Here is a 14,004-nt window from a genome sequence, read left to right as displayed (position 1 = left end):
AGTTCTTGTTGAAAATGAAAAATGTGTCTTTCAGTTTTACTTAAAAAACCAAATGAACTTTTTGGCCAACTTAAACAGCACAGTAAGAAAATCCAGAATCAAAAGTCTTGTCTGCCCCCTTGTGGTCAAACAATTTAAAATGAGCAGTATTTACCACCACTTTCAAATTCATCTTCAGTTATCCACCATGGCACTGTGTCTTTCTTCTTTGCTTCTTTAGGTTGTCTAGGTGTTTTATTTGAATTTTCAAAAGAATCATCTGAAAGCTAAATCAGATATAAGCTACTGAATTTTATATTCAAGAATCCCAGATTTATCACTGAAAATGTTTCTCTTAGATCTTGACAATTAGTGCTTGTCACAATGATTAATAAACTTTAGTGAAAAAATTTTATTTCTCCTTTTCTACCCTTTAGGTGCAAATCTTACTACAATCATAAACTCCTACTCTAAATCCAATCTACCTCCCTTACTGGCTGAGAGTAAATGAGACCCTACATTTGAGAAAATGAAGACCCTACGGTCAAAACCACCCTTCTTCTCACTCCCTCCACTCTACCAGGTGATCCTACTGCATCCCCATCTCACTCCCTCCCCAACTTCCCATCCCTCCTTCCCTCAGGTCACTAAACCTGCTCACTGCTGCATCCCCGGGGCCAAGCACAGCACCTGGCATAATCGTAGGATAAAAGAATGAACACTCAAGTCTCCTCTAATTAGAAAAGGGCTTCCCAGGTGGTTCGGCAGTAAAGAATCCCCCTGCCAATGCAAGAGACGCGGGTTTGATCCTTGGATCGGGAAGATCCCCTGAAGAAGGAAATGGCAACCCACTTTATTCAAGCCTGGAAAATTCCCTGGACAAAGGAGCCTGGCAGGCTACAGTACATGGGATCACAAAAGAGTCAGACTAAACAACAAATTAAAAAGCAAACAAAACAAACAAAAGAAAGAAGCAGAGGTCCTTAGTCCTACATCTCCCTTTCACTCTACCCATCACTTTTTTTTTAATATATATTCTAACTTCTCAAGGTCATTGCTAAACTCCTTAAAATCTGGTACCCATCCAAAACAACTCTCCTCAGTCACAAAAGGCCTCCAAAATCCACAGATAAAGAGCCGCCGTCAGCTGTCTCCCTGACAGACCACAGGACTTGACACAGTGCCCACAACTTCCTGGAACCCTCTTCGCGTTCACAGACCATCTCCTCCAGGCTACACCTCATCTCTGTGACCTTTCCTAACCAACTCTGCTAGCTCTCGGCTCTTCTGCTCTTTTTGTTAATACAAAACTTACCCAGAACTCAGCTCTGGGTCCTTTTTACCCTCACTTTTAACACACTTTTCCTGGAGAAGAAACTAACATTTATTAATGACTGGCCTGCTCTATGTCAGGACCTATAACCAGGCTACCTCACTCTTCAAACAATCCAGCAGAGATGTGCTGACAGGGAAGTAAACGCAGAGAAGTTACGCAACTTTCCCAGGTTGCTACTGTCAGTAAGTGATAACAGAGCTGGGGTTCAAAACTGGCTTTCCCTGACTGACACCTGTCCACTTTCAAAGACACTGTATGGTCCCCCAACTAGGGCAATGCAAGGACTTTCTAATCTTTTGAGATGATTACACACACATTTCCACCTGCCAAGCAAACAACTCTACTCCAAAGACTTGTAAGAACACCATTTAAAAATGTTCAAAAAGAACTCATTCTTTCCTGAACACCAGGGAGGAAGAGGGGGGAGAGGGAAAGAAAGAATATTCTTTACTCCATCTGAATTTTCACTGAATCACTTTCCACTCACCCTTAAAACTTCACTGTCACCCTGAAATGTTCCATTTCTTTCTGTCTCTCCCTGTTTACCCAACTCTGATAACCTGCCTCAGATTCAGTCTTTTCCTCCTAAATTCATGGCTATGGAAGAGCATGAAAAGACTGCAGGTTTTTGGAACCAGAGAGATCTGAGTTCAAATTTTAACTTCAAAATAAGTAAGTTTTGTTTATACATCTAGAAAACGGGCCAGGTACCACCGACCTTGCAGGGTTGTGGCAAAGATCATAAAAGAAATGAAGAATGCCCAGGCAGGCACTGTCTAATCCACAGAAGGTGTTCCCACTTTCGACAATCTTCCACATTGCTTTCTGGTTACGATCATAAAAAACAAAACAAAGAAGCTGGTTCCCCAGTTAACGACAGTGATGAGGAGGATATGGAGAAACTGGAAGCCTAAAACTACTAATAAGGTGCTGATGAGAGATAAAATGGTGCAGCCACCTAGAAAAAACAGTCGCAGTCCCTCACAAGGTTAAATGTTGAGGTTAAACCACATGACCCGGCATTTCCCACCCTCTGGTATATACACAAGAGAAATGAAAACACATACCCACAAAAGTTATACACAACTGTCATAGCAGCATTATTGATAATTGCCAAAAAGTATAAAGAACTCAAATGTCATCAGTTGATAAGTAGGTAAACAAAATGCGGTCAATCCACACAATGCAGTATTATTCAGCTATAAACGAGGCACTAACGGATATGACAACGTGGATGAGCCCTGAAAGTGTTAAGTGGCAGGAGCTATAAGAAGAGCCATGTGAACCTGGGTAGGAAGAGAAGAAAAGAGATCAGGTCAGGACCTGTTCTCCAGGGAAGGGATACAGAAAAGGAAGCGGATTAGAAGGCTCAGAGACCCACCCTGGGGAGTAAGTGCCTAGAACTACACGTTTGGGGAAGCAGCCCTGGGCTCTGACACTGGGAACATGAGTCTCCTTGGCTGGTTAGAGAGCCAGTGAAGGCACGGCTGTGAGAAACCCAAACTCTGCTCGTGAGGAGTGTGCACACACTTGCTCACTCCCGAACAAGGTGGAGGAAGCCGACTGACACTGCAGGAAGGCTGGCTGCCGTCCTGTAACCACTCTGGAACCAGCCAGCGCGCTAGTCCAGCCCCACCTGCTCCAGTTCTGCTCCTCTCTGGGGAAAGACGCCAACGCTGGAGAGGCAAGTGTACACGCAGGGGACAGAGCCGGCTGGGACCCGACCCCCAGGGTTTCTGCCCCAGCAACTCGGGACCTGCTCCCACCCTCACAGGGTGGTGTCTGTCACTGGGCAGAGAAGCAGCCCTGGCGGACAGCTGGCTCTGGCTGGAACACCCTCATCTCTAGTCCCATTGCCTACAAAAATGATGGCTGTCAGCACACCCTGGAGAAAGACAGGACTCCTGCGTATGTCAGACCCAGCCCTCCCATCAAGGCCACAGGGCACACAGACTGTATAGGGGACGCTCCCACAAAGGGACACCCCTTCAAGACGGGGACAGGTGACTGCTTCACCTAATCTCAGAGAGATGGAGGTTACGCAGAATGAGAACACAGAGGCATTTGCTTCAAACCAAAGAACAAAAACTAATCAAACAGAGATAAACAATTTACCAGATAAGAGTTCAAAGCATTAGTAATAAGAATGTTAATTAAATTAGAAGAAAGAATAGAGGAACACAGTGAGAATTTTGACAAAAAAGTAGAAAATATAAAAGAACCAATAAGATCTGAAGAATGCAACTATAATGAAAAACACACTAGAATGAATTAACAGCAGAATTTAGAGGACAGAATAATCAAACAGGAAAAAGAAAAGCAAATTTAAAAAATGAAAACAATTTAAGGGACCTGAGACATCATCAGGTATACCAATATTCATATTATAGGGGTCCCAGGTGAAGAAGTCAGAGATAAAGAAGTTGAAAATCTATTTGATGAAATTATGGCTGAAAATTTCCTGAACCTGAAGAAGTAAACAGATATCCAGGTACAGGAGGTGTGGAGAGTCCTGAACAAAATGAATCCAGATAGACCCTCACCAAGACATATCGTAACTGAAGAGTTATTAAAATGTTAGAAGTGGAAGAGATTATTCTAAAAGGCAACAACAGAACAACAAAGGCTCAGATACAAGCAAACCACCACTCCTCCCCTCACCCAGCGATCAGATGATTTTTCTGCAGAACCTCTGCAGGCCAGAAGAGAAAGACATGATATATTTAAAATGCTAAAAAGGAAAAAACTAAAACCTAGGATACTCTATCCAGCAGGATTATCATTTGGAACTAAAGAACAGATGAAGAACTTCTCAGACAAGCAAAGACTAGAAGAGTTCATCAATACTAAACTGATCCTAAAAGAAATGTTGAAGAGTCTTCTCTCAGTGGAAAAGAAAATGCTATAAGAAGCAAGCACGTATAGGAAATGAAAAATCTAATTAAGACAAATACATAGTAAAGGCTGTGAACCAACCACTTATAAATTATCACAAAGACTGAAAAGAAAAACTGTATCATCAGCATAACTACAATAAACAGGTAAGGGATAAAATATGGCACAAAACACAAAAACACAAAATACTGGAGAGGGGAGGAAAAAATACAGGTCTTTTAGAATGTGTTTGAACTTACAATGGACACACAAACACTACAGAGAAAGGAACACAAGCATATCACTAAAGAAAATCATCAAACCACAAGGAAGAGACATAAAGGAGAAAAAAACGTAGTAGTACAAAACCCAAAATGAGCAATAAAATGGCAACAAGAACAAATCCGTTGCTTGAAATGTCAATGGACTAAATGCTCCAAAAGACAGAGGGTGGCTGATTGGACAACATCAACCAAAATAAGCCATCTATAGGTTGCTTAGAAGAGACTCACTTCAGAAATAAAGACACACAAAAACAAAGTGAGAACTTGCAAGAAGTTATTTCACACAAATGGAAACAACGAGAAAGCAGGGGTAGCATTACTCATATCAGACAAAATAGACTTTATAACAAAGTCTGTAACAAAGACCCAGGGCATTGTATAATGATAAAGGGATCAACACAAGAAGAGGATACAACGTTCATTAAAATATATGCACCTAATATAGTGGCTCAGTAGTAAAGAACCCCCCTGTAATGCAAGAGACTTGGGTTTGATCCCTTGGTCAGGAAGATCCCCTGGAGAGGGAAATGGTAACCCACTCCAGTATTCTTGCCTGGGAAATCCCATGGACAGAGGAGCCTGGCGCGTTACAGGCCACAGGGTCATAAAAGAGTCAGACATGACATAACTACAACAAATATATAAAGCAAATGCTAACAGATATAAATGGACAAAAATAGTCCCTATGTGTGTTAAAAATCACATCAAAAAGAAAAAAATACATAGGAGTAAACTTAACCAAGAAGGTGAAAAACGTGCCTGTGGTTTAGTCGCTAAGTTGTGTCTGACTCCATTCCCTGGACTGTAACCCACCGGGCTCCTCTGTCTATGGAATTTCCCAGGCGAGAATACTCAAGGGGGTTGCCATTTTCTTCTCCAGGGCATCTTCCTGAACCAGGGATCAAACCCCTGTCTCTTACATTAGAGGTGGGTTCTTTACTACTGAGCCACCTGGCAAGTCCATGAAAGCTACAGTCTGAAAACTATAAAATACTGATAAAGGAAACTGACTGTGATACAATGAAATGGCAAGCTAGCTCATGTTCATGGACTGGAAGATTATTATTAAATGTACATACCACCCAAAGCAAGCTACAGACTTAACGTATGCCTATCAAAACATGCATGACATTTTTCACAGAACTAGAATAATCCTAAAATTTATATTGGACAATTAAAGGCCCTGAATAGCCAAAGTAATCTTGAGAAAAAAGAATGAAGCTGGAGGTATTAAGCTCTCTGACCTCAGACTATACTAGAAAGCTCCGGTAATCACAACACTGTGGTATTGGCACAAAAATGACACATCCATCAATAGAACAGAATAGAGAGCCCAGAAATAAACCCATGCATTTATGGTCAATGAATCTACAACAAAGGAAAAAAGAATGTACAATGGAAAAAAGTCTCTTACTGAAGTAGGTGGTGCTGGAAAAACTGAATAGCTCCATGTAAAACAATGAATAGCTCCATGTAAAACAATAGTTCTCACATCATATACAAAAAAACTCAAAATGGATTAAAGACCTAGCGTAAAACCTGAAACCATAAAGCTCCTAGAAGAAAACATAGACAGAACACTTTGTTATAAATCATAGCAGTTATTTTTTGGGGGTCTATCTCCTAAGGCAAAGGAATCAGAAGCAAAAATAAACAAATGTGACCTAATCAAACTTGAAAGCTTTTGCACAGTAAAGGAAACCATTGACAAAATGAAAAGAACCTACAGGATAGGAAAAAACAATCACATGTCATATGCTCAATAAAGGGGAAATATTCAAAATATATCAATAGCTCATGTAACTCAATATCAAAAATAGAGCAGCACCCCCCTCAATCTGATTAAAAAACGGGCACAAGATATACCCATGGCTAACAGGCACATGAAAAGATGCTCAACGTTGCTAATCAGGGAAACGCAAATCAAAACTCTCAAGAGCTGTCACCTCACACCTGTCAGAACAGCTCTGTGCATGCTCAGGTGTCTGACTCTTTGCAACCCCTGGAGCCTGTCAGGCTCCTCTGTCCAAGGGATTCTCCAGGCAAGAATACTGGAGTGGGTTGCCATTTCCTCCTCCAGGGGAATCTTCCTGACTTAGGAAACAAACCCAGGTTTCCTGCATTGCCAGGTGGATTCTTTATCACTGAGCCACTTGTGAAGCCTATCAGAATAGCTACAAATAGCACATGCTGGTGAGGGTGTAGAGCAAGGAGAATCCACATATACTCTTAGTGGGAATGTACACTGGTGCAGGCACCATGGAAACAGTATGCAGGGTCCTCAAAAGACTAAAAACAGAAGTATATGATATAGTGATTCCACTCCTGGATATATCTCCTACGACAAAAACACTCATTCAAAAGATAAACGGATCCCAATTTTTCATAGCAGCATTATTTACACTACCAAAGATATGGAAGCAACCTAAGTATTAATCAAAAGACGAATGGATAAAGAAGGTGTGCTATATACATATATATGTCCATCATAAAGGAGATCAGTCCTGGGTGTTCATTGGAAGGACTGATGCTGAAGCTGAAACTCCAATACTTTGGCCACCTGATGCGAAGAGCTGACTCATTTGAAAAGACCCTGATGCTGGGAAAGATTGAGGGCAGGAGGAGAAAGGGACGACAGAGGATGAGATGGGTGGATGGCATCACCGACTCAATGGACATGGGTTTGGGTGGACTCCGGGAGTTGGTGATGGACAGGGAGGCCTGGCATGCTGTGGTTCATGGGGTCACAAAGAGTCAGACACGACTGAGCGACTGAACTGAACTGATGGTGGAATATTACTCAACCATAAAAAGAATAAAATTTTGTCATTTGAAACAAGATGAGTGGACCTGGAGGGTATTATACTTAGTGGAATAAGTCAGAATTAACAAGTACTGCTATCACTACCATGTGGAAACTAAAAAAAAAGTAAAATGAAAGAATATAACAAAGCAGAAACCAGACTCTCAGATATAGAGAATAAACTAGTGTTACCAGTGGGAAGAGAGAAAGGAGGAGGGGCAAAATAGGGGTTGGGGTAGGGATTAAAAGGTACAAACTACTGTGTTCAAAACAAAATACAAGGATATATCATACAGCACAGGGAATATAGCCAGTATTTTATAACTCTAAATGGAATATAATCTATGAAAATAGAATCCCTATTTGAACTAATATAATGTTGTACATCAACTATACTTCAATTAAAAAAATACAGCCATTATGTCATAGACCATTCTTAAGGGAGTCAGAAAACAGAGCTAAAGAAGTAAAATAATGAATGGTTTTAAGTGCAACATGGATAATTAAGTACATGGTATACTAAGAAGGAACCTGATGGCTACTTTTTCTTTTACTGGGTCAATAGGAAAAATACCTCTCAGGTAGGATTTTTAAGAAGAGATCTTCACCACCCAGGTAAAGAACGGAGGAAGAGACAGCATTGTTGGCATGGAAAGTGAGTCAGTCATGTCCGACTCCTTGTGATCCCATGGACTATACAGCATGCCAGGATACTCTGTCCACGGGATTCTCCAGGCAAGAATACTGGAGCGGGTTGCCGTTCCCTTCTCTAGGGGATCTTCCCCACCCAGGGACTGAACCCACGTCTCCTGCATGGCAGGCAAATTCTTTATCGTCTCAGTCACCAGGGAAGCTTCTAGTATTGGCAGAGGGAACAGCTGGTAGTGCAAAGCTCCTAACATGAATTGAGTTGGCATATCTGGAGGAGAAAGGCATGACTGGAAAATGGGAAGGAACGGTGTAAAGTTCAGTGAGGTGGACATACCCAAAAGCACTAGAGCTTTGTAAGCCCCGGGAAGCAGTCTGGATTTTATTCTCTACGTGATGGGAAGGAATAGTGTTTTACATTGGAGGAACAGAGTCTGATTTATGTCACAGACCATGCTGGCTGCAGTGTGGTGAAGGAACGCTGGGACAGGAAGTAGGAGCTGTTGCAGTAGCCTAATGAGATAATGGCGCCCTGGATTAGGATGGCTGCAGTGAAAAGGGAGAGAACTAGAGGGATGATAGATATACTCTGGAGACAGGTGACAGAGCCTGATGACCGACTGACTGTATCTTACAGGTGAAACGGAGAATTGAAGAAATGCGTTTCTGGTGAGAAAGCTGTATTTATATTTACATATACTTATAAATATATATATATTTACAATATAGCTTCTAAAAATAGAAACTTACTTCTTTCATGAACTGTTCAAACTCTTCATCCAGCTCTTCTTTGGAATAGCGGGCCATTATCAATACTTTTCACTTTCCAAAATAAACATTCTGAAGTATTTACAACATTGGAAACACTAAATAGCAAGAGATAATAAACATCCTTTAAGGAAATCAGTAATCATGTCAAAAAAACAGGCAGGCTTGAACTTCAGACATTTCTTTAAAAAAAAAAATTGTATTGAAACATAGTTAATTTACAATGTTATGCTAGTTTCAGAGGTACAGAAAACAGTGTTAGTTTCAGGTGTTCACTTACAGTTCAACACAAAAAGGAAAAAAATTTTTAAAAGATGGGCAGAAGGCCTAAATAGGCATTTCTCCAAAGACATACAGATGGCCAAGAAGCCCATGAAAAGGCGCTCAACGTCACTAATTATTAGAGAAATGCAAATTAAAACTATAATGAGATATCACCTCACTCTAGTCAGAAAGGCCATCATCAGAAAGTCTCTGAACACTAAATGCTAGAGAAGATGTGAAGAATCGAGAACCCTCTTACATTACTGGTGGTAACATAAACCGGTGTGGCCACTACGGAGCACAGTATGGAGGTTCTTTATAAGGAACCAAAAATCTAGCTACTGTCTTGCTATATCTCACTGTTCCCTTTGCTGAACCCAGGGCAGGCAAGTCGCCAGCCATCAGCTGGAAGAAAACTCGAGAACCCGAGGAACTACAGACATATTTAGTCTCTCCTGACTGGCACAGCAGATGCAGGGTATTCTGCCGTGGTTGAGCCCGCAGACACAGCCATCCCCCGGCCACAATGCAGAGGCAAGGGCTTCTCAGGTGGGGCTTCTACAGGTTACATGCGTGCCCACTGCCATAAGTGACCTCAGCTCTCACAGGACCATGTATTTACACACCGTGGGGTGAGAGTCAGAGGCCCTGCGGCGAGAGCGCCTGACCGCCGCCACTTTGGCTGGTTTGCTCCTTCCGTACAACTACCATATGACCCAGTGATCCCGCTCCTGCGCAGGCACTTCTTAAGATTTCGCATGTACGTACAATCACTGACCAGTAAACCGAGTGAGAGAGTCCTAATTCATTAATAAAACTGATTTAACAAGCAGCTTTTACAGTGTGCATTATACTTGAGTTCAGAATTGCATTTTCATTCTTAATATCCAATTATTAGAAAGTGGTCTCCACAATATTTCCTAAATCTATGCGTGTGTGTGTGTGTATTAACAACTCTTAAACCAGGGCTTCGCAAGAAAACTTAAAAACTAGCATATTCAAAAGACTGTTTTCCTTCTGCAAAGGAAAAGGCAGAGATCGTGCAATTTTATCATTCAGGTAATTATCAATCCATATTTAAAAGTTTTGCAAAATACACTGTTCCTGATACTGGGGACGCTTCCAGATGCAAATTTTTGGACTGAGTTATTAAGACTCAGAATCTACCTAAAACAAAGCGGAGTATACAAATCAGAACAAATTAAGCATCCTTCGGAGGGAGGGAAGGTCAACAAAAACTATGCAATGGTGACGTGCAACGCTAAACTCTCTCCAGTCTCCCCTCATGAATCCAACGGCGCGTCTGCGCCAACTTATGGACTCTAACTCCTTTGAAGCAGCTCCGACCCCAGCTTCCTTTTGTAGAGGCGGGAGGTGTGGAGACTTGGACAACACTTTGGCCAACCTGCGCGGTAACACCTCCTCCTCCTCTTCTGCATTTCGGTTCAGTTCAGGGTGGCGGCGGTTAAGGTCTTGGCCCCAAATTCTAGGTCAAAAGGCGGATCCCGCCCTAAGAGTACCCGGCCCCAGGAAACGCGCCTTTGGCGTCCGCGAGAAGACAAAAGCGCTCGCAGGAGTCAGGACGGAGGTGGGGACTGACCCGAAACTCAAGGCCCCAAGAAGCAGGTCTGAGCACAATCTGGACGCTGCTGAACCCGGCGGGAAGCAGGTATCCACGCCTCACCTACCTTCGCTTCCGAATTCCGCGCTTTCCCGGAAGGTCCAAGGGGTGGAGGGGGAGGGGGGCGCAGCCAGTTGCCAGGGTAACGGACTTCAGCCGCCAGCCTCCGGAGTCACGTGATGCAAGCTGGTCACGTGGCTTGCGGGCGTGGAGGGACTGCAGCTTGCGTCTTCTCGCCTCCGCGAGCGCAGGTTAGAGTGGTCGTGGTTCAGCAGGACGATCTGGCGGGTGGGAGCCGCTGCTGCTGCATCATTGGAGACTCTGCGGCCTTCCGTGTGCTCCTTGGGGGTGGTGGATGTACGACAAGGTCGTGAGCGCGGGAACAGAAGTGAGCGGTGTGGCGGGCCCGCCCGTGGCTTCCTGGGAAATGTAGTTTAGCTCCCCCGGTCCTAGTATTTCAGCGTTTCTCGCCGCTTGTCATCTCTTCCAAACGTTCTCTTCCCGTGTTATTTCAGCCTTCTGCCTTCCAAGAGGAAACCTTGAAAAATATTGAGTGATTTCCTTCATGTGCAACGCCCTGCGTGCGCGTTGTGAATGAAACTCTGTTTTCAGGAAAGAGCTCTGTTTTCAGGACAGGGACTCTGTTCCACCATCTAGTGGACAAGAAATTGAAAATACACAGACACACCCCCAAGCCCTACCTATTAGTCTATCAGAGCATCTCTGTGGTTTCCCACTATTTCTTTGCCTCTGTTCTATTGCGGCACCTTACAATTATTTTCCTGAATTTTACTTTATTTTTTCTATTTCTTCCTCTAAAAAAATAGAAGCAAAGCACGTTGGAGTTTCAGAGGACAGTATTTAGGGTATAAAAAGAAAAATCAGCATCAATCGAAATCATTGATGCTGGCAGACCTAAAGACTTCATCATGTCCTGCCTGAACTTTTCTTTCAACAATTGTTTATTGTAATACAAATGTGTGCATGCCAGGAACTGTGCCCTATTATAAAGATTTGAATAATATTATGATAGAGATTTTAAGAAGCTGTTGTTTTATTGACCACTTAAGTTGCTAGGAGCTGCACATGGGTTACTTCACCGCTTTACAGTCTAAAAGACAATTCAATTAAGTCCATATTTTTGTTTCTAACAAGTGCTGAGTGGGTGAAGACAGTCATAATCCCTGCCCTGGTGGAGTCTTTGATCTAGTGGAGCAGACAGACTATGACTGGACAATTGCAGTTCTTTGCAAGCACAACTTGTAGGAGAAGTAGGGTGTGGTTAGAAGACATTAGAAGCTCCCTCAATCCTTGAGAGATGGAGAAAGCTATTTTCTCTGTGAAAATGACCTGTTTCCTCTTTATCAATTCTTGCTGCCCTCTACTCATCCTTTAGGGGTTTAGGTTTCAATTTAGCCTTCATTTCTTCTAGGAACCTTTCTCACCCATCCTTTTTTTTTTTTTTTTACATATTTTATTTATTTATTTATTTTTTAATTAGTTGGAGGCCAATCACTTCACAACATTTCAGTGGGTTTTGTCATACATTGATATGAATCAGCCATGGATTTACACGTCTTCCCCATCACCCATCCTTATTAGGAAGCATTTTGCAAATTAGGCCTCCTTCACAATCATTCGCAGATACCTATTAGCCTCAGATCTTCTTGGCCTCATTTTTTTACTCTAGCTGCAGCTGCTGGGACCACTTCCAGTCAGGCTTTCACTAGCTACACACAGGTATAATTCATCTGTGTGCCTGCCTGGAGCCTGCGGTGTGGACCTCTGGCTTTCTGATCCATGGGGCTCCTCTGGCTCTTGAGGGAATCCACTCAGCACTCAATACTTGAAGCTTGGAAGTGTGCAGAAATTAATCTCTATAGGTCTAAGCTTGATCAATGGGGATTGGAGCTGATGAACAAGTGATTTTCCTTATTGACCCTGGACAGAATTGATACTCATTTCGTAAGGCTGACCAGAGTGTCCTCTGTGATCCAGAGCCAGTTGTTCACCACAGAGACCAACTTATTAGCACACTCTTGTATTGGCGTTCGATCCTTCTCTGTGTCACTTTTTGTTCATGGCTACTGTTACTTGGCAACCCATTTCTGAATATTAATAGATGACTCTCGTGCAAAGCTGTGTCTCATGTTCTGCTTTCAGGCAAACATTAGGAAAGATGGATAGATCACGATTAACCCTGGAAAGGGGATCATTAGGATGGTATTCAGGAGCTGGGTAAGTCAGCAGTCAGATGGCACTGAAGATTCCACTGCTAATGGGAAATGGTTTGGTGATAACCATTGAAACACAGCTCTGCGTTTCTCATATGAGGTTGGTTGGGGAGAGGTACAGGTGGAAAATGAGAGTTGACTCATATACTTACTGTTATACTTGAATGGTATGGTGGCAGTGGGAATTATAAGGATGGCTGGATTTTTATTGATTTCTTTGAATTCTTTGAAATAAAGAAAATAACTGGTTCAGGTCAGCCAAAATCAATTCAAAGCGCATCATAAATGGCAAGGACCTCTATGGGCATTTGAGGAGATCCTCATTTTCTTCAGCACAAGTGCAATAGAGAATGAAGGCACAGTCTCATTGGCTATCTTGAGTTAGAGCCCTCATGTGAGAAAGGCAACTCACAACATGACACTTGTCCTCTTCAGGATCCAGCCCTGCCACCGTTCACCATCTCTGTGCCAGTGACTCAGGTCAAGCCTCAAAATCTGGGCATGGAAATATAATCCTTGCTCTGGGAGAAAATGGTTTTCAGAAAGTGCAGGTCCCACATTATACATACTAGAAAGGAACCAGGGGAACACATGAAGGAGAGGATCTTTGGAGTGTTGAACTGATAAGGAGGATAAAATAAGGCTGCATAAGGATTTATGGACTTGGGAACACTCACTCATGCCTTGGAGTTCAACGTGCAAGTGAGAACAGCTGGTGCTGGTCATTTGCTGCTAAGATGTTTTCCTGAAGCCTGATTGTGATAATGGCCAATAGGCAGATGAAGTAGAGATGCTGAAATTGCTCTGGCAGAGTATTATTGAAGATGTCAGGAGGCTCACAGAGATGAGAATGTTAGGGTAGTTTTGTTATGTGATATCTAGAGCCTAGCACCTGACTTTGCTCCTTAGGAGGACTCAATAGGACATTCCCTTCAGTAAGGCAAGAAGAAATTCATTGGTGTAAAAGAACTTGGTGATTTCTGTCCTCCACAGGTCAGAGTTTCTAACAGGAGATGCTGCTGTAGAGCTAGTTTCCCCATCGTCAGTGGGGTTATGAGATTTCTCAGTGGCAGCAGCAATACAAAACTATCAAAGGCAAGATGGCTGTAATTACTGAAATGGGCAGAATTCTGCCGTACCAATGAGGTTGCCTTGACCTGCAGAAATCTGTGCCGATAGCTAATAAATCATGG

General features: G+C 42.7%; 1 protein-coding gene across 4 annotated transcripts in view; it reads right to left on the bottom strand.

Annotated features, from left to right (window-relative positions):
- Positions 1-10,906, bottom strand: part of CEP162 (centrosomal protein 162) — a 105,317-nt gene extending 94,411 nt beyond the window's left edge. The window contains exons 1-3 of one of the 4 annotated variants that reach the window (XM_061130494.1): positions 10,645-10,906; positions 8,675-8,790; positions 155-266 (exon numbers count right to left, since the gene is read on the bottom strand). In XM_061130494.1, coding sequence (XP_060986477.1) covers positions 155-266; positions 8,675-8,731 — 169 coding nt within the window. In that variant the 5' untranslated portion in view covers positions 8,732-8,790; positions 10,645-10,906. The other 3 variants (XM_061130496.1, XM_061130492.1, XM_061130493.1) reach the window with 3 other exon arrangements.
- Between the last annotated feature and the right edge of the window lie 3,098 nt (positions 10,907-14,004).

This window comes from Dama dama, chromosome 26 (genome assembly GCF_033118175.1).
Source record: "Dama dama isolate Ldn47 chromosome 26, ASM3311817v1, whole genome shotgun sequence".
In the NCBI taxonomy this organism is placed as follows: domain Eukaryota; kingdom Metazoa; phylum Chordata; class Mammalia; order Artiodactyla; family Cervidae; genus Dama; species Dama dama.
The sequence above is the reverse complement of the archived record's forward strand: the minus strand, read 5'-3'. Positions and strand labels throughout refer to the sequence as shown.